General features: G+C 38.1%; 1 protein-coding gene across 12 annotated transcripts in view; it reads right to left on the bottom strand.

Moving 5' to 3' along the window:
• Positions 1 to 26,281, bottom strand: part of Birc6 (baculoviral IAP repeat containing 6) — a 174,909-nt gene that overhangs the window by 20,156 nt on the left and 128,472 nt on the right. For all 12 annotated transcript variants that reach the window (XR_013113309.1, XM_076942275.1, XM_076942278.1 and 9 more), the window contains 6 exons: positions 25,539 to 25,735; positions 21,376 to 21,676; positions 19,369 to 19,586; positions 17,708 to 17,872; positions 16,199 to 16,367; positions 7,380 to 7,593 (listed from right to left, as the gene is read on the bottom strand). Coding sequence is in view for 11 of the 12 variants with exons in the window: in XM_076942275.1 (XP_076798390.1) it covers positions 7,380 to 7,593; positions 16,199 to 16,367; positions 17,708 to 17,872; positions 19,369 to 19,586; positions 21,376 to 21,676; positions 25,539 to 25,735 (1,264 nt within the window). In the remaining variant the exon portion in view is untranslated. The remainder of the gene's footprint in view (positions 1 to 7,379; positions 7,594 to 16,198; positions 16,368 to 17,707; positions 17,873 to 19,368; positions 19,587 to 21,375; positions 21,677 to 25,538; positions 25,736 to 26,281) is intronic.

Raw genomic sequence — 26,281 nt, 5'->3', positions numbered from 1 at the left:
CTATAAATATCTGGCCCAAAACACAGTGCATCCTACTCCTACCATTCTGAATTGATGACAAACATAACAGGTCTTTGGAGGCTAAGTCTAATTTAGTGAGTACACTGGTGGAAGTCTTAGGAGTGTACAACTATGACTGGAGCACTCCAGGCACAACTTACACGGCCTTTACTCCTTGTTCACAAAGCATGGCTAGCTGAGTTCCACAGAGCTCTCGGCAGCTCTGACAACCTCAAAGAAACAAGTTACTTACTGTGCCTACTTACAAGTCACTGTGATGTGCCTAGAAATGTGTTAGCAATTAAAAGCAATAGATTCAAATTCAATACTAAAACTGCTTCAAATACAGCATAACCCATTATTTTGTACATTGATTTTATTTTGCAGCCAATGTTCTTAAGGACTAAGCCATCTCTCCAGCTTCTATTTTGTCAGAGACAAAAGAACTAATGTAAATCAATTTGATTAAAAAAAATAAAACAAGCATTTTACATAAATGCTTATTACTGAAGTAGAAATACTAAGGCAATGATTTTTAAGTTAAAATGGAAAAGCAGCCAGTGTTTTTAACCACTAAACCATCTTGCTAGCCCAAATTCTAAGTTTAATCAGTTAATAAGTAATGGGTTTCAATTTGACGACATAATCATTGAAGGGCCTGTTACAGCTCAAACCTAGCCATTATATAAGTCTGAAACCAAATGACCTATAAATTACTTGGTTTGGTGGTGCACAAATATAGACACATCTAGACGGGGCCATTTACCTTACCTTTCCTCATTTATACTATTTTCTAGTATTATTTTTATACCTCGTGGTAACTAAGAGATGCTAACTAAATCCTAGCTTTGTTACTTTAAAAGGGAGAAAGAAAAAAAAAAGGAGAATCTTCCTACAAATACAAAGCCCAGGCAGTCCTGGAACTCAACATGTAGAAGACTATCCTACACCATTCCCAAACACTAATATTGATTAATTAACTATTGATTTAATCATTCACAGGTTCATTCAAGTATATTTTACTAATAGACAAAACAAATATGAGATAAAACAACAGATATCTAAGTGATAATATTTAAATTTTGCTTGCTTATGAGACAGTGTCTCATTCTGTAGCCTTACCTCCCTCAGAACTTCTATGATAATCCTGCCCCTGTCTCATAAGTGCTGGGATTACATATGTAGGCCACTTTAAGCAATTTTAAAACTGTAAATCTTATATAAGAAATTAAGGCTGATCTGAGCATAGTGTCAAATGCCTTTAATCCCAAAGTCAGTTTGGTTTAATGGCAAGTTCCATGTGGGTCAGGGCTACATGTAAGACTGTCTTTAAGGTCACACCAATAGTTACTACTTGTATTATGTGACACATGCAATGCTATACTAGAACTTACCCCCAGGAAGGAAGCCTGGTGTGTTCTCAAGAAGCTAATAAGCATGAGACAGAAGCAGACATGTAACACTAACCAAAATTAATTTAAATTGGCAGGACAAAAAGAAAAGCATCAATGAACAATTATGGAAATTCATGTTCACAAAAATCATGTTCTGATCCCTTTTGATCAGTATGAAACTCAGTACAGAGGCCCTACACTTGTGTAGCAATAAATATGTAATCTCAGATTTTACATGACCACTCAGACCTGATGTAAATCTTTGCTATTTCTGATCTCTCTCCCTCTCCCTCTCCCTCTCTCTCTCATCTTAGGAGACTTCTAATTTCTCTACTTAAACTCTTAAAAAAAAACTTGTACAAAAAATTCTGTTAGTGGGAGTAGATATTTGGAATGCACTATTGCCGCACTACTCTCCCTACCCCCACACCTGAGGAATACTGCCAATAACCCAGTAGCCATGTCAAGTAACTGAGCAGAGTAGTATAGAAGTAGCTGGGTCTACAGTGTTAGTAATGGAGTTATTGACATTCTCCAATAGAAGGAGAGATAAAGAGGAGAGCAACAGGACCCATATACAGTAATACAGCCATTATTCCCTCTGGTTCTCCAAACCCCCAGTTGTAAGAAATCCTGGGAGATGCAAGACTATATAGGAAGTGCAACGTTAACTTTTAGGGAGATTTCATAATGTGGTTTCTAGGAGGTTGTTATTCATTATGGTGTGATGCTTTGTTTTGGCATCACCCTTACTCCTTAAAGATTACCTCATCCATGTTCTGTCAGTAAACCCAATAAACTCATTGGCTTGCTCCCAAAGTTTCCCTCTGAAATATTAAAGAGCCATTCCCTAATTTTTGCAAATTATATTAACCCCTATTGTGGATGTACTCTGAAATAAAAACAGCTCTGGAACAACAAGAAAGACCAAGCTGGACAGTAGGCAAAGCCAGGACCTTGGGAACCACTATGAATAAGGAGCAAAATTCAAAAGGGTAAGTAGTATGTCTTTTAAAATTCAAGCCAAATTATACAACTCTTAAGGTACTGAACAGAAGCACAAAACAATTCTAAACTGTAGCTGCATTTAAAATGCAATCAAAGTTCGTGTTATTGTTAACTTTCTCTACTTGCAGTTGAGCATAGAGGAAGGAAATGGAAACAGAACAAGGCAGCTAATTAATGGACAGCTTGCCTTCTCTTGTCTTTATTCTTTTTAGCTTCTATTTGTAAAATGCTTCTACATCTATTTTCCTGCAAACGTCACAGCTTTGCTTTGCTTTAGAGCTGAATTGAATTCCATTGTGCATATATATACACTACCTTTTCATTATCCATTTATTTAGCTGGCTCAATTTCCCAGCTACTATGTATAATGCAGCAACACACATACATGTGCAAACACCTCTGTAGGAGGACAGAGTCCCTGAGGTGTATGCCCTGGGGGAGCACAGCTGGGCGATATGGTAGTTCTACTGTAAGAATCTCCATATGGGGCTGCAGAGATGGCTCAGTGGTTATAAGCACTAACTGCTCTTCCAGAGGTTCTGAGTTCAATTCCCAGCAACCACATGGTGGCTCACAACCATCTGTAATGGGGTCTAGTGCCCTCTTCTGGTGTGTCTGAAAAGAGCAATGGTGGTATAGTCATATGCATAAAATAAATAAATAAATAAATAAATAAATAAATAAATAAATCCTTAAAGAAAAGAAAATCTCCATTTGGATTCCCAAAATAATGTAATCACTTTGACTTTCATCAGGAGTGGATAAGGGTTCTTCTGTCTCCACATCTTCACTAGAACTTGTTGTCTTTCTTTTTCTTTTTTTGTACAGACAGGGTTTTTCTATGTAGCCTTGGAAGTCCTGAAACTCACTCTGTAAACCAGGCTCACCTTGAACTCTAAGAGATCCGCCTGCCTCTGCCTACAAGTGCTGGGACTAAAGGCACGTGCTACCACCTATTTTAAAGTAGGGACACTATTTTAACAGCAGTAGGATGGCATCTCAAAAGTTATTTGCATTTCCATGTTAGCTAAGAAAGATGAACACTTGTAAAGACATATTAGCCATTTGTGTTTTCTCACTTTTTAGTAATCATCTTCAGAAGAGTCAAAATACAACAATAAAAAATTATGCCAAGGGATACCAGGGATTACAGATAGGATGAAGGCTTTACTGCACATGATTTGTTTATGATTCGGGTTAAAAGAATCTTAGCCTGGCATTAGAGTTTACAAAACCATACCAACAGAAAAAAAAGATGAAATTCATTCAACAACTGAGAACTTATTAAAAATAAACAATTATACCATACTTTATTTACTATATGAAACAGTACTTCAACATTTCAAAAACCAACTGATGTTTCAGAGTTTTTATATTTATAAAAAAAATTCAGATCTACTTTATTAATTCCCACTGTTTTATATCCATGGACATACTTTACTTTAAACAAACCTCTGCTGGTAGATATGAATCTTATTCTTTCCTGTTTTTTTATTTTTAAAAACAATGAGAACGTGTGGCTAGAGAGATGGCTCAGTAGTTAAGAAAACTGTTACTACACTTACCACCTTAACATGAATGTACATTCTAATGTTTTCATTCCTGACTCCTGTATACTCACAGACTTTAATACTCCAATGACTGGGCCTTATCAGGCCTAGAGTCTTCTGATGAAGCAGTAGGATCCCTTACCTGGGATCATTAGTTTCCATGGCATTTTGCATGCTGCTGAGGAGGACCTCTAGCAAACTTGCTATTTTATGTATTTTTTTTTGTTTGAATGCATGTATGTATGCCACATGTATACCTGTGTACGTCAGAAAAGGGCATCCAATTCCCAGCGACTGCAGCTACATATTTTTGTGAGCCTTCATGTGGGTGGTGGGAACTGAACCTGTATTCTTCGTCAGAGTATCAAGTACTCTTAACTGCTGAGCCACCTCTCCAGCCCCATGATTGTTTTTTAAGTCAAATGTCTTGAACATGAAACATATTTCTACTGAAGAACTAATTCTGTATCAAGCCCATAATGTAACAGCAAGAATGCTACAGAACAACAGATCTATCAGTTACAATTCCCAGGACACAGTGCTGAGAAGGACAGTTCTTTCATGGCCTTATCCTACCTCCCAGTCCAACCATTCAACTACATTTGGAAATCATCATAAATAGATGATTATAAATAAACACAAATCACATTAGATCACTATGGAAATTTTTTGATTACATTTTATTTGAGGAGGGCATGCATGTGCCTTCGTATGTATATGGAGGGCAGAGGACAACCTGCATGGGTTGGTTCTCTCCTTCCACCATGTGGGTCATCCTAGGAATCAAACTCACGTCAGTAGACTCATCAACAAGTGCCTTTACTTGATGGAATCACCTTGCCAGCCCTCATCACTACTTTTAAAGGTGAGTGATCTGTGACCCTTCATCATGTAGCCATCCTTGACTTCTCTTTAGTTTTATCTCCCATATTCTCTAACATATTGAAATTAAGCTTAGGCATTGGTATTCAAATAGGATAACCTCAATTAGGCTATTCCAACAAGCTAAGAGGAAGCTTCTCAATTATTTCACCTTCTCTCATTCCCCAAATGAAAATTAAAAATTCCAAGTATCACATACAAAATATACAACTTAAATGAAGATCATTATGTTCAATGACTACTTTTAGAGCAGAAATCCTCAGAACGCAGACAATTTCTTTTAAAATGACCTAAGTCTTTTGTATATGCTTGGTACAAAGAAAAAAAAATACAGATTTTGAAAAAAGAAAGGCAGGCAGTTTTTTAAGTCTTAACCTTTGGCAGACTAAAGAAGAATAGATTTTTCTCTTTGTGTGAAACTGAACTTTGTGTTCAATCTTGAATGAAAAGGAGGGATGGAACAACACTTATCCTTGTCTGCCTTCTCTAACCAGACACCCTTCCCCACAGAAACTACTGGGATCTCAACCAAGCATCATTAACACATCTTAACACAAACAGCCCAGTAAAGGAGAGTTACAAAAACCAGTCATGGCATAAACAAATGAAACAAGTTCTTTGAACCGTCACCATGGTTTCACATGTACACTTTGTTATTATATGAGGCAGATCTGCAGTGTTTTCTAGTTGAGTCACTTTTCCAGATAATTAACTGAAAAGAAAAGCAGTTATTCTATATCTGAAATTAATGTTTCCTAAAAAAATAATACATTTCACAAAAAGTCGAAAATTCATTCAAATAATTATAAAATTTGTTGTATGAGAAGGATTAAGAAAAGCAAAAATAAACAAAAGTATACCTAACTACCATTCACTGCAAAAAACTTATTTCTAAATATCTCAGAACTCCTTGTCATAGGTACTTTACAGGATCCACCAGGGTTATTACAGAATAAGAATAAATGCAGTTTAAAGAAAGATACTTTTGAATATTTTGAACACAAAGAGATCGACCTGCCTCCCATTCTAGAGTGTTGGGAATAAAAGCATGTAGTACCACCACACCTAGTTCAGATTTTATTTTTACTGTTTAGTTATAAGCAAGTATACCTATCACAAATATAAAATAAGGTATAGAAACACAAGGCAGGTCCCTATTGTGGTATGTAACAGAGATATAGTCAAAAACTACAAATTTAGAGTACAGAAATAAGAGACACTAAGTACAGTGCAGGGGACAAGATGCTCAATTAAAGACGCTACTTAAACTTGACAATTTAATGTTTTGGGTTCAATGGTGGCAACACGCACTATTTTAACAGAACTATACTGTCTTCCTAGACCCCAGTCAAAGACTGGAAATAGAGGGGAGAACAGAACAGAACAGAAAAGAAAGTAACAAACACAACATTATTGTCTTCTATACAACAGAAAATTAGCAGCAAAGACAAACCTTTGCAACTTAATTTCCAAACGACATGAGTAGCATGAACCTTCATCTTTAATAAAAACAACAAAAACAGAAACAAAAAAGTCTCTCTTTGTTGCCCAAGGTGACTGGTTTGCTACAAGTCATCTTTGTACTTTGGTCTCACAAGTAGCAATACACACATGTCATCACTCCTGATTGAACCTATAGCTATTTGTATCTGCCCTGGCAGAGAGTTAGCACATTCAGCCAACACAGGAATATTTAAAAGGTTCTTAAACTATTCATTTGGCAACAACTCAGTGGCATTATTTAAACTGGTAACATCTAAATTGGAGACTCCTGCAAAACAACTAAGTACAAAAGAAATATAGTTAGTACTTGCATCAATGTTATAAGTGCTTTTAAAACCAGAACCAGGCCATCTGTAAGGAAAACTGACTTCATAAAAAGGAAAGAAGGGTTTTCTAGATTATACAGTTTTTCAAAATAGAACTTATCATCTCTAAGCTTAAACTTTGACCGAAAGTGAATTAAAAATAATTCTGTTCCATAAGCAATTAGCTTCACTGTAACTCCAACAAACCATGATTGATCTTCTGATTTCTAAGAAAGGTTATAGCATAAATCATAAATGATATATATATATATACACACAAACACACATATTGGACACTAAGATTTTACCCATACAGGTTTCTATAACCTTCAAATCTGTATTAGCAAAGTAAAATCCAGCATTTTTAATATGGAATTAGAAATAAGAATAGTGTCATTAGAGTGTATTTATTGGCACTTAAAGGTGTCTCTGACATTGGTGCTGAGGGAAATTAACATCTTTGGACAATGAATATACTGTGGTACATTTAGTAATACACATCACCTATAATATCACTCAAGGAGAGGTCTGATAAGCTTTATGATAAAGGTGCATAGGTATAAGATATAAATGGATACATTTCCTTTATGTTAATATACTGCTTGTGTGTACTAGTATGTTTATGTGTATGTTTAAATAGTATGTGTCAATGAAGAAGAAAAGCTAAAAAACTATAAACAGAACTATTTTTTAAATGTTTATAGGCAAGGTCAGGAGGAACAAACATGGTGCTGTACCTTAGGCGATTGGTGTAGGTATCAACACAGGTCTTCATTTTGGCTAATAATGTACCAACAGAAGTTTGACATTCTGATTGTTCTTCTTCCTCTTCTTCACCATTCTCTGTAGAAAGGGGCAACAACAGTGGCACCATAGATGTACAAGAAGCAATGGCCCGGAGCAATTCTAGCAGAGCCCGATAGAGTGGCACATGTCTTGCCATGTCCAGAACTACAGAGAAAAGGGAGAAAGCATAAGTAAGAACACATGCCATATAAACAGCATCAACAGCAATACTGTGCTGACCTAATCACTGGTGACAGGATCAGCATACTTGTTTATGAAGCTCCATTTCAGGATAATCAGAAAGATACAGAGTAGGGGAACAGGTATGGTACTAATTACCATCTTGTTACATTATACACAAAATTTGAGGACTTAGCCCACTAGGGAAGTACAGCATGAGGACAACTGTATCATTTAAGTTGAAACAATGAAGTAATCTCATAGAATATAGATAACAATCAGAAGTAATCTCATAGAATATAGATAACAATCACAAGACTACAACTTATGAAGTCTTTCAACAAATCAACAATCTGGTTAGCATAAAACATACTATATTTTTAATTACTATCTATAAGTCAAATGAATTTTTCTTAAAACACAAAGTACTAAAAAACAGACTTCTGTAAGTTGTTAAACTTAGTGGCCCATTCCAGCTGGGATTCACTTCTATGCCTTGTGTGAGGCAACTTTTTTTCTAATACCAATTATTGAATAGCCATTCTTCAGGCATTTTTTAGAAAAGTGATGCTAGTCAATCTGAGAACAGCAGTGATAAAAGCAAAAATTTCCTAACCTCATGATTCTACATGAAGACAAATCATTCTCAATATTTTGAGACACTGCTAAGTATTCTAACTCTTATGCAGAAAATTAAAACACAATAGAGAACTGAGGGAATAGAAATTAGATGGAATTGTCCCATGTCTACACAGGGCACAGACATGGGAGGATGAGGTATCATCATCTAGAATCCTAGTCTTTCTGTGGCAATTACTATAGGGGAAAAAGGACTGGATCCTGTCCGTTCTGATGGGGTGACGCTTAGTTCTGACAGACAGTTCATAGTTAATTTCCAGGTCAGGGAAGCCTGGGCTACTTGAGATGACTCAGTGGGTAAAGGTGCTTGCTGATAATACAAGCCTGATGATCCAAGTTCAATATCCAAAACTGATACAAAGGTAAAAGGAGAGAATCTACTCTATGAAGCTATCCTTTGCCTTTTGGCTGGGGCAAATACCTCGCTGGTCTGCTCCCGTGAAGACACCATATCCTGAGCCATCCTAGAGGAACTAGTGCACCCAGAGCATCAAAGGAACCACTGCACTGAGAGCAGCAGGATTTCAGGATCCCAGAGGCGGCCTGAGTCCCAGGAGCTCTTCCACCCAGGAGCTCAGGATCATAGGATCACAAGACATCTGGACTCTGAGGAGTTCTGACACAAGCAAGGTAACTGGAAAGACAGCCTCCAGTCAGAGACAGTGAGTGCAGTAGCACTAGAGTTAACCAGATGGTGAAAGGCAAGCCCAAGAACATAAGTAACAGTAACCAAAGTTACCTGGCATCATCAGAACCCAGTTCTCCCACCATAGCAAGCCCTGGACACCACATCACACCGGAAAAGCAGGATTCAGAATTAAAATCACTTTTCATGATGATATATTCATGAAATTCTTAGGCAAATGGATGGAACTAGAAAATATCATCCTGAGTGAGGTAACCCAATCACAAAAAAACACACATGGTATTCACTCACTGATAATTGGATATTAGCCTAGAAGCTTGAAATACCCAAGATTCAACTCACAGACCACATGAAGCTCATGAAGAAAAAAGACCAAGTGTGAGTGCTTCCGTCCTTCTTAGAAGGAGTAACAAAATACTTAAGGGAGCAAATAGGGAGACAAAGTGTAGGACAGAAATTGAACGAGGGGCCATCTGGAGACCATTCCACCTGGGTATCCATCCCATGTGCAATCACCAAAGGTAGACGCTGATATGGATGTCAGGAAGTGCATGCTGACAGGAGCCTGATACAGCTGTCTCCTTAGAGGTCTGTCAGAGCCTGACATATACAGAGGCAGATGCTCACAGCTAACCATTGAACTGATCATGAGGTTCCCAATGAAGGAGTGAGAGAGATGACTGAAGTAGCTGAAAGGGTTTGCGGCTCCATTAGGAGAGCAACAATACCAACCAACCAGAGCTCCCAGGGTCTAAACCACCAGCCTGGGAGCACACAGGGAAGGACCCATGGCCCCAGCTGTATATGTAGGGAGGATGGAACTGTCAGGCATAGGTGGGAGAGGAGATCCTTGATCTCATGAAGGTTAGACACCAAGTATGGGGGAATTCGAGGGTGGGGAGGTAGGAGTAGGTGGAGGCACATCCTCATAGAAGCAGGAGAAGGGGGGATAGGATAGGGGGATTCCTGGGGGGGGGAGGGGTAAGAGGATAACATCTGAAATTTAAATAAAATATCCAATAAAAAATAGCTATCCTCTGACCTCCATATACATACTATTGTGTGAATACAAATACATACCAGAGAGACAGAGAGAGAGAGAGAGAGAGAGAGAGAGAGAGAGAGAGACAGAGACAGAGACAGAGACAGAGAGACAGAGAGAGAGAGAGAGAGAGAGAGAGAGAAAGAGAGAAGAAACAAACATAGAGAAAATGAACGGACAAGGAGGACTGGGTGTACAAAGTCATCCTCAAGCTACATGGTGAGCTCAAGGCCAGCTAGGTTACAGGAGACACTGCTGTTTACAGGAGAGGAAAAGAGCCATCATTTATTTATACCCTCCAGTGGTGACAAGTTTGATTGCCACTCTTTGCTTATCTGAAAATTTTTCTCTACCTCAAATATGTTTGCAAAGTCCACCATTTTTGAAAACTGAGTCTGTCTTTGGAAAAAGAACTCACAGGGATGTGGATGTGAATACTGGGAACAAAAGGCTTATGCAGAGATGGGAGTGGGAGAGTGAAAAGAGAAAGGAATGAATAGTGGGTTAATAAAAACTAAGGATGTATGAAAAAAGCCTTACGGAAGCACACTACTTTGTAAGCTAATTTTAAAAATGCAAAAATGATAATAATAATGAGTTTAAAAGGGGAAAGTTAGAACATAATACCCTACATTGGTAAATAATCCTTCACCAAGAAGACATAAATTATTAAATGAAAACCTAGTGCCAGACTTATAATACAGCTTTACAAGTTACTAGTCAGAGAGAACCCAGACCCTCCCCCACCCCAACAACAAAGGCTACTTGGTTGACCACCACAGCCAAGTGCTGAAGACATAACAAAATTTAGTTATATGACATGGAGAAATCAATATGGAACTGATCTGAAAAATTCCTCCCAGGTGGCTAGCTTTCAGAGTGCCAAAAGGAGCTATGAAGTTTATTGGGGAAAAAAAGCAGTAGACCTGACCTGCCAGACAAGACATACCTATGGGTACAATAGTGGAATGATGGTTATGGGAATAACCAATTAGTTTTTAACTGAACTTGAGGACTGCTCCATATGGGAGAATTCGTGGTGGGTACTGTAAAGTTGGTCAAAATCTAGGAATGGTCCTGGGGGTTATTTTACTAACTAAATACATTACCAAACTATTTTATAAATAATTTTATTTATAACCCAGATGTCCCTCAACAGAGGAATGGATACAGAAAATATGGTACATTTACACAATGAAATAATACTCAGCTATTAAAAACAATGACTTCATGAAATTTGCAGGCAAATGGATGGAACTTGAAAATATCATCCTGAGTGAGGTAACTGAGTCACAAAAGAACACACACAGTATGTACCCCCTAATAAGTGGATATTAGCCCAAAAGTTGGAAATACCCAAGATTCAATTCACAGACCATATTAAACCCAAGAAGAAGGAAGACCAAAGTGTGGATGCATCAGTGCTTCTTAGAAGTGGGAACAAAATACTCACAGGAGGAAATATAGAGATAAAGTGTAGAACAGAGACTGAAGGAAAGGCCATCCAGAGACTGCCCCACCTGGGGATCTATCCCATGTGCAGTCAAACCCGGAAGCTATTGTGGATGCTGGGAAGTGCTTGCTGATGGGAGCCTGATATGGCTGTCTCCTGAGAGGCTCTGCCAGAACCTGAGAAATACAGAGGTGGATGCTTGCAGTCAACCATTGGACTGAGCTCGGGGTCCTGGATGAAGGAGTTGGAGAAGAGACTGAAGGAGCTAAGGGGGCTTGCAGCCCCACAGAAGGAGCAACAGTGTCAACAGGCCAGACCCACTGGAGCTCTATGGGACTGGACCACCAAACAAAGAGTACACAGGGCTCTGGCCGCATATGTGGTAGAAGATGGCCTTGTCAGACATCAATGGGAGAAGAGGCCCTTGGGCCTGAGGGTGGGTTGGGGGAGCACCCTCATAGAGACGGAGGGAGGGAGGATAGGATAGGGGTGTTTCCAAAGGGGAGACCTGGAAAAGGGAAAACATTTGAAATGTAAATAAGGAAAATACCCAACCAAAAAAAAAAAAAAAAAAAAAAAGAAAGAAAGAAAGAATTGTGTTTATATCCATAGATTAGTGCCACTCTCAATCTTAGTTAGAGAAGTTTCTTTTTGTACTGAGCAGCAGTTAATGTAAAGATCCATAACTAGCCAAAGTGCTGAGAATAAGGAGTGTTCTTGATGAAACATCTGTACTGATTCTCCTGAGGTTTAGAGAACATCGTGAAAGAGACAGAAGAAGGAATGTAAGCAGCAGAGATGGGAAGAAGATATATGAACTGTTTTCTTGAGATAACATGGTCATTGTATTGAGGAAATCACAACAGTTAGCTGCACAAGATAGTCACTCAACATTCTAGCACTTATTTGGGAGGAGCTGATGAGATCTCACCCCTGATGAGGAGCTATTGGCAATTACTGGCTGCTGGGGAGAGGAATTCATTTTTCTCTGGATATGTAACTTCTATTTTTCTCATATTTTCTATACAAGCCCATAACTCTAGTCAGGATAAAAGAATCCCCCAAAGTAGAAAGTCTTGGAATAAACTAACCAGCTCTCTCAGCAAATGTAATAATCATAACAAATAAGACCTGCAAGAGCATCACAGCTGTTCTAGGATCTAACATTACTGTAAAGTTAAAGACAAAACAAACCCTTTATAGTAAAATCTAGCTCTTCTCACAACTTAATTCCCGAAATCTCCTACTACACTTCATTGTCTGTGATATGCATGTGAACAGGGTTAGCATGGATGGTCACACAGTCCAGAATGAAGGAGGCTAAGGCAGGAGAAACATGAGTCTCAGAGTGGCTAGCCTACTGAGTGAGATCATAATAAAAAATATTAAAAAAAAAAATCTTAACAAAAGACCAACCTCACAAATGGATGCCATACATTTCATTACACATTTTCACTTGATATTGGCCCATACTCTGTAGCTCCTTGGGAAAAGACTTCCTTAATAGTTTCCTGACCACAAACACAAATTCCTTAGAATAACCCGTTTCTCTTTTGATTCTAAAATGTTTTTAAACCAGCACCTAAAAGGTAAAGGCTTTCTAATACTTTAAGGGTTGTTAGCATGTGCCACTAAGTGAATAACAATTATTTAATGTGCCATACAACTTACTATATTATTTTTTGGAGGAGAAGGATACAACAAAGTATTGTTTTCAAAATATGAGTATACCTAAGTTCTTAAACATTCCTAAAAGTGACACTGTATCTCCATCTGGTGGCAAATGTGGTAACTACAGGCTTCTTAAATGTTACCTGATGGTTAAAATGGCAATTCTGGCCAACAAACAAATTTTTGACATTGTATAACGTACAGGTTAACATGAACACATTCTTCATACAAGATTCTTCTATCCACCTAAGAAATTTCTAGCAAAAATAACCACCTTTTCTCCTCAATGGATTTTTTTTATCAATCGATTTTATTAGAGTATGTTACGATGCTCAGTATTGTAATTGAACAAGTGCATACAACATGTGGTGATAAAAACAGAGATGATTCAGGTAAATCTCAGTGAGTTCAAGGCCAGTCTGAGCTACAGAACTAGTTCTAGGACAGCCAAGGCTACACCTACACACACACACACACACACACACACACACACACACACACACACACACCCCAGTCTGGAAAAACCAAAAGACCAAAAGAAAAGAAAAAGATAATTAGCATGACATTCTCTTTAGAAAATGTACTCAGAGGTTAGAGCAGCACATGGACACGAGGCTCTTCCTCCACCTACAGCCTCCACTGTGGTCTTCCAACATGGGAACATGTGTCTTTACCAACTGAACCACCTCAGTGGCTAAGTAATCAGCATTTGTTATCTCCAAAAATGTATCACCTATACATGTTGGAAGCCTTCAAATTTTTCTGTTTAGTTTGAAATTTATAATTTAACTGCTGCAAACTAGGCTGGCTTAGTGTTATCTAACATTGCAACTCTCCCAAACCAAATACGGGTGGCAGGCAACATCAGAGGCCAGAAAGGGGAGTCAGATTCCCTGGGCCTGGAGTAACAAATAGTCTTGAGTAAGTGTAAGGGTGCTGGGAATCAAACTCAAGTCTTCTGCAAAAGCAAACAGTGCTTTTATACCATACAGCCATGTCTCTAGCACAACACGCTCAACATTTTTAACATCCACAAATGAATGAGAACATGCAGTATTTGTTTTTGAGTTCCCAGCTTATTTACGTTGAAAGTTTTCTCCAGGTTTCCCTGTTTGCAAATAAAGGGATTTTATATCTTATGGCTGAATGATAACCAATTATACATAAAAAAATCCATTCATCTACAAAATTTTTTAAATTTAGATTTATCTTATTTTACATGTAAGAATGTTTTGTATGTATGTACATATGGGTACCACATACATTCCTGGTGCTTTTGGAGGACCAAAGAGGATGTTGAATATCCTAGAATTAAAGTTACAGGTGGCTCTGAGTTACTATGTGGGTGCTCAGAACTGAACCCGAGTGCTTTGCAAGAGCAACAAAAATGCTTTTAACTGCAGAGCCATTTTTCCATTCCCTTCATAGAGAAGAAGCCTACAGAACGACTATATTCGACATCAAATTAAGAGGTTTATGCACAGCAAAAGAAATTATCAAGGAAGTAACTTACAGAAATTGAGACTTTTGTAAACCATGTGAGATTTACAATACTTAAACTCAATGGTAACATTAAGTAATCCCAGTAATCCAAGAAAAAAAAAATGACCTGAACAGAATTTTCTTAAAAGAAGACAGAAAAGGGCCAATAAGTATATTTAAAACTCAGTATCAAAACAAACCATATTCTGAGCATAAATAAATAACTTCATGATTACTAATCATCATGAAATGAGGTATAATCTCACCTCGGTGAGATTAGCTAAATATGGTGTCTTATGTTTGCTGCTGAAATGTCCAGAGACAATATGTTTATATTTACATATAACAGAAATACACTTTCCTTTCAGGTCTATGAAAAAAGCCAAATTATTGGCGGGATATAGTAGGAAAACAATTAAACATATCTGATAAAGAAGGTGGATTGTTCAGAATTTATCTGAACAAAACTGAATCTGCATAAATCTCCAAGTTTCTAAAAGCATTTACTAACCTTAAATTTCCTAAATAAAAGTTAGAATCTAAAACTAACACTAACTATAGCTAACAATTGCATATATATAAAAAACTAACATATATGCATATATTTTAATACATATATGTACATACACACACACAAAACTAACAATAGCATATTCATTATTATACCACAAGTGAAAAGAGCCAAGAGACAGAGTACACCACCAAACTTAACAGTGGCTACCTCTAGCAACATGATCTCAGCTGTTCTTCTGATACAAGATTAATACTACAAATATACAAAGAACCGATAAATTAAACACCAAAAAGTCAAAAAAGACAAACAGGAGGCCTAAATGGCTAACATAGCACAGTTTTCACAATGATTACCATCAAAAAAAGTACAACTCAAAACTACCCTGAAATAGAATCAAAAAGCCACGAAGGGAGACGGATGGCTTACTGGATACAGCACTGAAAACCGAAGCTGGGTACGCGGGACCTACATGATGCAAAGAACTGAATCCTCATCTGACTTCCACAGGTAGATCTTGGCAAATATGTCCATTTGTACATACATATATACATGCACACGCGCACACACACACACACGAATTAAACAGAATTTTTTTAATTAGAGGAATTTTACAATTAAGTAGAGGAAAAAAGAACATGGAGGTAGAAGAGCGACTACTTGGGAAGAACTGAGAGTAATGTGAGGGAGACAAAAATGAGACAAAGGCTTGACTAATATGAAAATCCTTTATAGTCATGCATGCCACATTCTACTCAAGTACGCTACACAACAAGCCTTGATCAGCTGCATACTGACAAGGCTAAGTGTCTACGGTAACTTTAATCTCATTTCAAAAACTTTACACTCTTATTAGGAAGATCACAAACTTAATTTTTCATTAACTTATTTTCAAGTTACAATCATATATAATTTTATGCTTTCTTAAAAATGAAAGCTGGGCGGTGGTGGCGCACGCCTTTAATCCTAGCACCTGGGAGGCAGAGGCAGGTGGATTTCTGAGGTTGAGGCCAGCCTGGTCTACAGAGTGAGTTCAAGGACAGCCAGGGCTACACAGAGAAACCCTGACTCCAAAAACCAAAAAGAAAAATAAAACACACAGAATTCCACTGCATTTACACCAGAATATCCTGAGAACTGACTTACCAGAGTCATTGCGTAGGTAGGAGGACATAGCTGGGATGAGGCAGGACTGACTGAGAAGCTCCAGAAGCACAGAGGGCAGAGCACTGCTGTTCTGTGCTCGGCTCTCAGGAGATGCCTGGGCTTCCCCGTTTACAGCACCACTCATGGGGTTTATGTAACTTGCAAGAACCTAAATTACAGACAATAAATTGGAGTTCAGCTTTATATACTTCAGTGATGTATTTTATAATTAGACACTTGATCTCAGCTCACTCAAGAACATCTATTTTTTTTTAAATCAATGTCTGACACTCTCATGTTTGAATAGAAGACTTTCTTTTAACTGAAAAAAATTTTCTCATATAATATATACTGATTGTGTACTTTTTACTTTGGAGACAGACTTTTCCTTTTCTTTTTCCTTTTCCTGACAAACCTCAAGGTTGAGTTTTCTAAATGAGGGTGGCCCTGAATTTTTGAGTGATCTTCATGCCTCTCAACTTTGTGTGCTGGGATTATAGGTCTGAGACATCAAACCTGGCTAAAAAAGGACATTTCAACTTAACTTTTTAGAAGGGAAGGGACTGTTTTGCTGAGGGTTACTTACACAGGGCAATAGTTTTCTTTATGTAATGAAAAGAGAAGCAACCTAAGGACAGACAAGCACTAGAGCTAGTTAGTAGAGGCTAGACCACTGACAGAAATTCAAAGACTATTACCATTTCCTTTGAATTGTTTTTTTCTCTTTTTGAGGAACTAAAGTTTACCATGACTTTCAACTTTTGGTCTCCTGTCTCTCAGCTCCTCAGGGCTGAGATTAGAGACATATGCCAGCATTTTCAATTTTATGCAGTAGTGAGGACTGAACCAAGGGGTTCCATGAACACTGGACAAACACTCTACTAAGTTACATTATAAGTCCTCACTGGTGACTTTTGTTGAATGGATTCAGTTTCAGAGTGCTGAAATCTTAGAATTCTGTACTAGAATGAACATACCATCTTTAAAACTGTGGAAAATAACACTTCAAAATGGTGGCAATTTCAGTTAGTTGCTATTTGTTTCTATGATATAAAGATGTCCCCTCCTATTTTCAACTTGCTTGATTCTGGAAACACTATAGAACAATTTGAACAAGAGAACTGAAATTGAGCTACAGTTACAGTTTGGTGGCCAAGTGTATGCTTAGCAGGTATGAAGTGCCAACAGGGTAACTAGCACAGATACCATCTTGAAATCAAAGGATAACTGCATCCCCTCACTTTCCTCTGAGGTGAGAAGCTGAGAGGGAAGATATTTAGAATTACAAGCATGGAAGACCACTCTTTAAGCCATAGTTTTTATACTGTATTTGGAAAGAAACCAAAAGTAAGCATAAGAATGCTGAAGCACATCTGCCATGATTGCACTTGAAGGACTGGAGTTTAAGGCCAGCCTAGAAAACAGGAAACATCTCAACAACTACAGAAAACATACTTAATGAACAGAGTTATGTCATCAATACTAATAACAACAAACTCACAAACATACCTGCAGAAGACAGGTCACATGTTCCTCTTCTAGCCTCTGTTTAGTTAAGGCTTGTTCCACATCCCATCCTGATGCTGTGGAACCTGTGCCAAAGCCAGTCCCTTTGGCCCAATACAGCTGTTGTTCTTCTGTTGACGTAGGGTTATGAGAATTTGACACCTGTGGCTTTTAAGGAAAGGAAATTTACTAGTGTTTGGTTTGTTTTGAAAAAAATTTATAACTGGGACTGTGCAACAGATTAACAATAAAAAAATCAATTTGGCCATTCATCAAAAAACTGAAAACTAATTACTGTGACATTCCTATGGATACACCTAACGAAATAAAAACTGGTGCTAGAATAAACATTTGTATACATATGTACACAGCAGTACTATTCACCACAATCCAAGGACAAAAAGATCCCAAATGCCTACCAATGAATGAATACATGAACTAATCAAGGGAATACTATCCAGCTGCAAGAAGGTATACTAATGCATACTGTATAAAGAAACTTGGAAAATATTAAACACTAAATCAAAGACTACCAGAGAGATACACAGACACAGCAGACCCACAGAGACACAGACCCACACAGACAGACAGACAGACAGACAGACACAAACACACACACACACACACACGGCGGGGGTTGGGGGAGGAGAGAATGAATTAGGAAACGGGAAAACTACTTAAGGCTCAAAGAATCAATGACTCAAAACCAAATAAAAAAGGAAGGGAAAGGGTTGTAAACCACTTTAGGGCTCCAGTAAAAAAAAAAACAAACTCTCTCAGGAGATTTCATCAATATACTAAAATGGCATTCTCAACTAAAAGAGGCAGACTACTTCTATTTTTAGATGGAACATATCAGAATGGCTAAGATCAAGAACTCAAAGCACAGCACATGATGGACAGGGTATGGAGCAAGGGGAACACTCCTCCACTGCTGGTGGGAGTACAAGTTTGTATAACCACTCTGAAAAATCAACTTGGCAGCTTCTCAGAAGATTGGAATAGTTCTACCTCAAGAACCAGCTATACCCAGGAGTGGTATAGCTGGTTCTTGAGGTAGAACCCAAAAGATGTTCCACCATCCCACAAGGATATTTGCTCAACTATGTTCAAAGCAGCTTTATTCAGAATAGCCAGAAACTGGAAATAACCTAAATGTCACTCCAACTGAAGAATGGATACAGAAAATGTGGTTTATCTACACGGTAGTTTACTACTCAGCCAATAAAAACAAGGACATCATGAATTTCACAGGCAAATGGATGGAACTAGATAGAAGATATCCTACATGAGGTAATCAAGACCCCAAAAAACATGCATGGTATGTCCTCACTTATAAGAGAATATTAACCATAAAGTACAAGATGACCACTTTATACTATCATCAATTAAGTTCAGGTTTTCCTAACAACGCAGTGCTTCTCAACCTCTAGCTCATGATCCTTTGAGAGTTTAATACGCCTTTCACAAGGGTCACCTAAGACCAAAGGGAGGAAAATACACATATTTCCATTATAATTTGTAACAGTAGCAAAATAACACCTATGAAGGAGCAGTGAAAATTACTTTATGGTGGGGGTTATGACATGAGGAACTGTATTAAAGGGTCCCAGCATTAGGAAGGTTGAAAAGAAGTGACTTAAAAGAATTTGAATGAAACCTACCTCAGTTTGGTTAAGGCTAGAGTTTGGAACTCGCGGTGCATGATGGCTCAGAGCTGAGAGACAGACAAGAATTAGATGCAATGCTCCAATTTCCAATGCCATTCGCCGCAGAAGCACGCCATCATCAGTTGTCAAGGGAGTAGCACTGAACAAGCCACGAAGAACGTGGAAAGGAAGGGTTGGAAGCACATTGGCTGATGGAGATTGCAGAATGTGACCTTCGAAAGAAAGGGGGTAAAATTAAAGACACTTGAAAATAATAAGCACTCACACACAGGGTCACAAGTAATAATGACAGAGTAAGATTTTATCATTAAATTTATTAAAAAGCTGGCTAATTCTGAGACCACTGTTATCTTTATTAAAGTATCAAGAAAGTCTCTGGAAGACAGCACACACAAACTCTGAAATTTTACAGATATGTAACAGCCATCAGTGACAACAGAAATATTATGAACTAAATGTGAAATGAAATCTAATTTTTTTAATTTTAAAAAACAGGGTTCTCTGTGTAGCCCAGGATGGCTTCTAATTCATAAAGAGCTGCTGTCTCTGCCTCTACCTCCTCAATACTGGGATAACAAGTGTGCCAAGGAAGAAGAGATTTCTTACAACCATCAATCACAAAGTCACTTGTGTCCTTTCAAGTGGTTTTCCTATGTATAGTAACAAGTAGAAATATTTTCTTTTGTACAATAGTTTTGTGCCGCTTTAATCAGAAAAAGGTAGTAAACACAAGCAGTAGAGCAAACATGAGCAGACTGAGTATGCAGAAGTGAAGTTATGCATTACAGCAGCCATTCTTTGCACTTACTGCGCAATCTAAGGTTGCATAAAGTCCACTCTTTTCCCTCTGCTGCTTATGATCGGCAATAAAATGGCTATTGAGTGAACAATTAAGAAGAATCCAAATGAAAGCCAACTTTCCTATGCTACCTCAACCGTGTAGCATCTTATTACACTGAATAACAAACAGTATCAAATAAGAACAGTAATTACAGCTTTGTGTTTATTATATAGCTCTGTAATGTAACATAATATAATAATAATCTTAGCCCTCCTCTTTGTTTAAAATACTGCCACAGATTTATGCCTTTTATTTTTCCTCTATTGCCTTGTTTTGTTTCTAAAGTGCAGGAGATTGGACTTTGGCCTTGTTGCAAACACTAACAAAAGACTAGTGTTTCAAACAATTCACCAGATTAATTTTCTTTAAGGAGGGAGTGTGTTTTTTATGGTGCCATTGCTCATAATAAAGTTTAATCAAGACTTGGTATTCAAAATAAAGTCTATACTTTACAATAGCCTGTTTCCTATAACGATTTTTCTTAAAGGAAGCACATTCACTGCTTCTTCATACAGACTCTAACGTAGTCCAAGTTGTCACTGAACTCAATACATAGCCAAGGGTAATTTTCAAATCCCGATCCTTCTGCTACTACTGAACATTGGAGCTCTGGGATTATGAGCATGTGCTACCATCACAACTTTGTAGAAGTGCTTTTCATACAGATTTTAATGAGCTAGCACCTCCCTTCCCATACACTGAACTTCCAAACAATGCTTGCAACTCTGCTCTGAAACACTCTTCCCAAGTTAAGTTTTGCCTATCTGTCAGAGCACTACCCACAACTGCTATACAGCTTCACCCTCACACATCCATAAAGAAATAGCCTCACACATCTGACGCTCAATCCTCCTCTAAGCTGTCAGTCAGTATGTTCTCATATTTCCTACTTCAATGACTAGAAGACAGTCCAACTTCCTGATCACATTACTCCGTCACTTAGTATAAACTGAATACTCAGCATGCGATATATAAACTGAATATGACATTTCTTAGGATTACTATATTTAATACTGAAAAACTCAGTAATAATAATGACAAACCATGTAAATAGTTTTACTATAAAACAAATAGGTAAGAAGAGAAAATAAGCTACACAAATGTATTCAACCTATTTGTGTATGTGTTGATAAATTTAAGTAGTAACTGTAAAAACTTACTGCCTTCTCCATCATCTGTAACTCCCAATACCAATCGAAGGAGACACTGGGCATGTTTTCTCTCTTTCAGGAGTACTTCAGCATAGCCCGGAAGACGAAGAAATAATCCAAAAGCAGCCAAAGAATGGGCAGGTATGGGAGAAGTGGCTTGCACCGCTGACTTAACAGGTGGAGGCTCAGCTGCAATAGTTTCTGGAGCTTCATAAACCAGTTCACCTGATTGTTCTATGGTTACCCATTCAAACTGATCACTGTCCTTTGGCTTTTCCTGAGTGGTGGAAGCCACCACTGGAGCACTCACCTAAAGAATAAAAAAAGTGTTTACTTATTTTCATGGTTCAAATGAACAATTCATGTTTTAAAAATGAAGTAATAAATACCAAGAAGAATATGACATTAAGAGTACAGCAGTATCTGCCAAGTACATCTATGTCAGAACGGCATTTTCCTATTCAGAATCAGTGAAATAACTACAACTAACTTCAAAACATGTAAACAGCTTGTATGTCACCAAACTAATTGACTCACTCACACTAGTATTCATTTTGTTAATGAATTTATTTATTTTTATATGTAGCTCTGGCTGACCTGGAACTCAAAGAGATTCGCTTACATCTACTTCCAGAGAGGTGGTGCTAAAAGCATGTGCAATGATATCCAGACCCTTTTCAAAAATATCTTTCTATGTGTGACTATCTATGTAAGTGAATGCTGTGTTTTCATTAGCGGTCAGAAGCATACGGCATGTCCCTAGGAGCTGGAGTCAGAGGGTCAGGGGGTTTACTGTGAGATTCTTAAAATATATGAAGCTATACCACCAAAGTCTCACCAACATGACTGCCCATACTAGAGATGAATAAGGACAACACCAATGGACACGCCAAAATGGATAGGGGAAGGCATGTGAGGTCTCAACCCCACACACACACACACACAAAAAAAAAAACACAGGCCACTGAGGAGTACTGAGCGCAGGAGAAATAGTCTTCCCTAGGGAAGAGCATGCCAATTAGTTATCCAACATTAATGGTCAGCTCTGAGAGCAGGCCAACAAGTAATACTGTACAGACTGAGCAAGTTATATTTATGTATTTAGGAACACACATACGTATATAATAATAATAACTGAAAAAAAGGTTATGAATTTGAAGGAGAGCAAGAAGGGATATATGAGAAAGTATTAAGGAAGAAAAAGGAGGAGAGAAACGAGGTAATATAATACTGAAAGAAAGAAAGAAAGAAAGAAAGAAAGAAAGAAAGAAAGAAAGAAAGAAAGGAAGAAAGAAAGGAAGAAAGAAAGAGAGAGAAAGGAAGGGAAGGGAGGAAGAAAGAGGGGGGAGGGAGGGAAGAAGGGAGGGTAGAAGAAAGAAAGAGAGAAAGAAAGAAAACTACAAAAAAAGAAAGAACAAAGAAAGTAAGTGGCAACAAACTTCCTTGAAACCATAGCTACACTGGTCAGCAAGGGTAACTTTCTCACTCTGTCATTCTTTCTATATTATCTGTTGTTGAAATATTAGGCAACTATTCCTTTCTTCTCTTTATTACTCAGAGAGTATCAGTTTGCATTCTAATTTTATTCTACAAGTTACTAAAGTCTATTTGATGACCTGCCCTAGTGCAATCAGATTTGATAACAAGATTCTCTGTCAAGCAGTCTTCTGCATCCTTTTAACATTGTTTGCATCACTCTTTAAGAATCCCCCATTTTTGATTAGGTTACCTCACTCAGGATGATATTTCCTAGTTCCGTCCATTTACCTAAGAATTTCTCTAATTCATTGTTTTTAATAGCTGAGTAGTATTCCATTGTGTAAATGTACCACATTTTCTGTATCCATTCCTCTGTTGAAGAACATCTGGGTTCTTTCCAGCTTCTGGCTATTATAAATAAGGCTGCTATGAACATAGTGGAGCATGTGTCCTTGTTATATGTTGGAGCATCTTCTGGGAGAACACACATGGTATGCACTCACTGATAATTGGATATTAGCCCAAAAGCTCGCGATATCCAAGATACAACTCACAGATCACATGAATTTCATGAATAAGGAAGACCAAAGTGTGGGTGCTTTGACCCTTCTTAGAAGGGGTAACAAAGCCGGGAAGTGGTGGCGCACGCCTTTAATCCCAGCACTTGGGAGGCAGAGGCAGGCAGATTTCCGAGTTCGAGGCCAGCCTGGTCTACAGAGTGAGTTCCAGGACAGCCTGGGCTATACAGAGAAACCCTGTCTGGAAAACCAAAAAAAAAAAAAAAAAAAAAAAAAAAAAAAAAAAAAAAAAAAAAAAAAAAAGGGGGGGGTGCTAACAAAATACTCATGGGAGCAAATATGAAGACAAAGTGTGGGACAGAAACTGAAGGAAGGGCCATCCAGAGACTGCTCCACCTCCATCCCTTGTGCAGTCACCAAAGTTAGATGCTGATGTGGATATCAGGAAGTGCATCCTGACAGGAGCCTGAGATAGCTGTCTCCTTAGAGGACTGCCAGAGCCTGAAATACACAGAGGCGGATGCTCACAGCTAACCACTGAGCTGATCATGGGGTTCCCAATGAAGGAGTGAGAGAGAAGACTGAAGGAGCTGAAAGGGTTTGTGGCCTCATGAGGAGAGCAACAATACCAACCAACCAGAGCTCCCAGGGTCTAAACCACCAGCCTGGGAGCACATAGGGAGGGACCCACGGCTCCAGCTGTATATGTAGGGGAGGATGACATTGTCAGGCATAGGTGGGTGAGGAAGTCCTTGGTCCAGTGAAGGCTAGATATCCCAGTGTGGGGGAAATTGTGGGTGGGGAGGTGGGAGTGGGGGAATAGAGGAGGGGGGATGGGACAGAGGGTTCCTGGGTGGGTGGGGAAATGGGGAAAGGGGGTTACATCTGAAATGTAAATAAAATATTCAACAAAAAATTTTTAAAAAGTCAAACAGTTGAAAAGAAAGTGAAAATAAATAAATAAATAAATGAATGAATAAATAAATAAAAAACAATCCCCCATTTTCTAGTTCAACATATCATTCTAGACTTTCGGGAACATTTCTTGGTCCAGCCCTTGAATGTTGTAGAGTCAAAATTTCATATTTATAGTGGAAACACAATATTGCTAGAGGAAAATCTATATTCCAGGCATAATTCATATACACTCATGTATGCATGTATGAGTGAGTTTCCATACTGAAACATCTATTCTTAGCCCTTTAAAACATTATAGCCATAAAGGGGGTGGGGGGAGAGAACGATTACATAGTTGACTGTGGAGACAAGACAATGCAATGCAACATATTTCAGATGTAGACCCTAGACCAGTGGTTCTCAGCCTTCCTAATGCTGTGACACTTTAATATAATTCCTCCTGTTGTGATGACTGCCACCATAAAATTATTTAGTTGCTACTTCATAACTAAAAATTTTCTACTTTTATGAACTTTAACGTAAATATCTGATTGGCAGGATATCTGATAAGTAACTTCCAAAAGTTATAGAACCCACAGGTCAAGAACCCTTGCTGTAGACCATATTTCAAACCATGCAAAAAGGAAAATATAGTGGTTTTTGTTTCTTTTTTTGAGAAGAGGTCTTGCTATCTGTAGCCCAAAAATGACCTCAAGCTAGTATTCTGCCCATGGCTCTCAAGTGCTAAAATTACAGGTATATGCCAGGATACCCACCAAAATTTTTCTCTTTGTCTCTAAAGAACATTCCAGAGGCAACTGGCAAAACTGCCCATTAACATAAAAGAGTATGAAAAGCACATATACATCAAATGACAGGAACAAGATAAACACTGATGTGGGTGAAGTTGATGATTTAAAACTATCTACACTGCATATGGTATCAAAAAGAGCAAAAGTTAAATAAGGCACAAATATGAGTGATCAACTAGTATTTTACTCTCATTTATTTTACTCTCATTTACAATCATAACCACATTCAATCACATCCAAGACACATACAGAAAATATTAGTGTGATGACTATAACATTAACATAGAGGAAAAAGTCACAATAAAATGAGGTTCCATATTCCCAGCTTATTCTCATATACTCTATATAAGCCAACCTGTGACTTACCCAGTGATTAAAAATCAAAGGCCAAGAATATTCCTAAAAGGTTATTGCAAGTAACTTAAAGAACAGAAAACCTCACTATACCGTGATGCACCATGCTTACCTGCTGAATCACTTCTGGATAGAGCATGGGCAGTCTCTCTGCAATAAGAGCCAGTCCACCCATTCCTGCAAAAACTTGTAATGGTGACTGAATGGGACAGGTTTCTAGCAAAGATTCATCCAATACTCCATCCATGCACTCATCACTCGGAGTAAGAGCCTCATCTTCTGGACAGCTACCAATTAAGTCTCCATGATCTATAAAATACACAAAAATTCAGTATGTAACAACCTATGTATGTATACAATATGCTTTCATTTATAAAAACATAGACTGAACAAAAAGCGCAAGAGTGGCAAGATGCTCAGCAGCTTCAAGGAGAGCCTGCTGTGTGAGCCTGACCTGAGCTTAACCCCAGGAAGTCATGGGGAAGGAAGGAGACTGGGTCCTCAAGGAGAGCCTGCTGTGTGAGCCTGACCTGAGCTTAACCCAGGAAGTCACGGGGAAGGAAGGAGACTGGGTCCTCAAAAGTTATCCTCTGACCACCACGTGCATGTTGTTGCACATACACACAGGCACTAGGATAAGTAATTTTTGAACTAAAAATAACACCATAGAAACACAAGTATCATCAGTATTTAGGTTCTGTTATATTAAAGAACTGAAGAACCTACTGTAACGTCATTAAACTCAAATGACTTTAAATGACTTCTGATCACAGACCAACAGCCTGGCTGGGAATCACCTGTGGAGCACATGTGTAACAAAAGATTTCAAGTTCCACCCAAGATCCTTTAAATGAA

Source organism: Arvicanthis niloticus, chromosome 11 (genome assembly GCF_011762505.2).
Source record: "Arvicanthis niloticus isolate mArvNil1 chromosome 11, mArvNil1.pat.X, whole genome shotgun sequence".
NCBI lineage: Eukaryota > Metazoa > Chordata > Mammalia > Rodentia > Muridae > Arvicanthis > Arvicanthis niloticus.
This window is presented reverse-complemented; position numbering and strand designations above follow the sequence as displayed.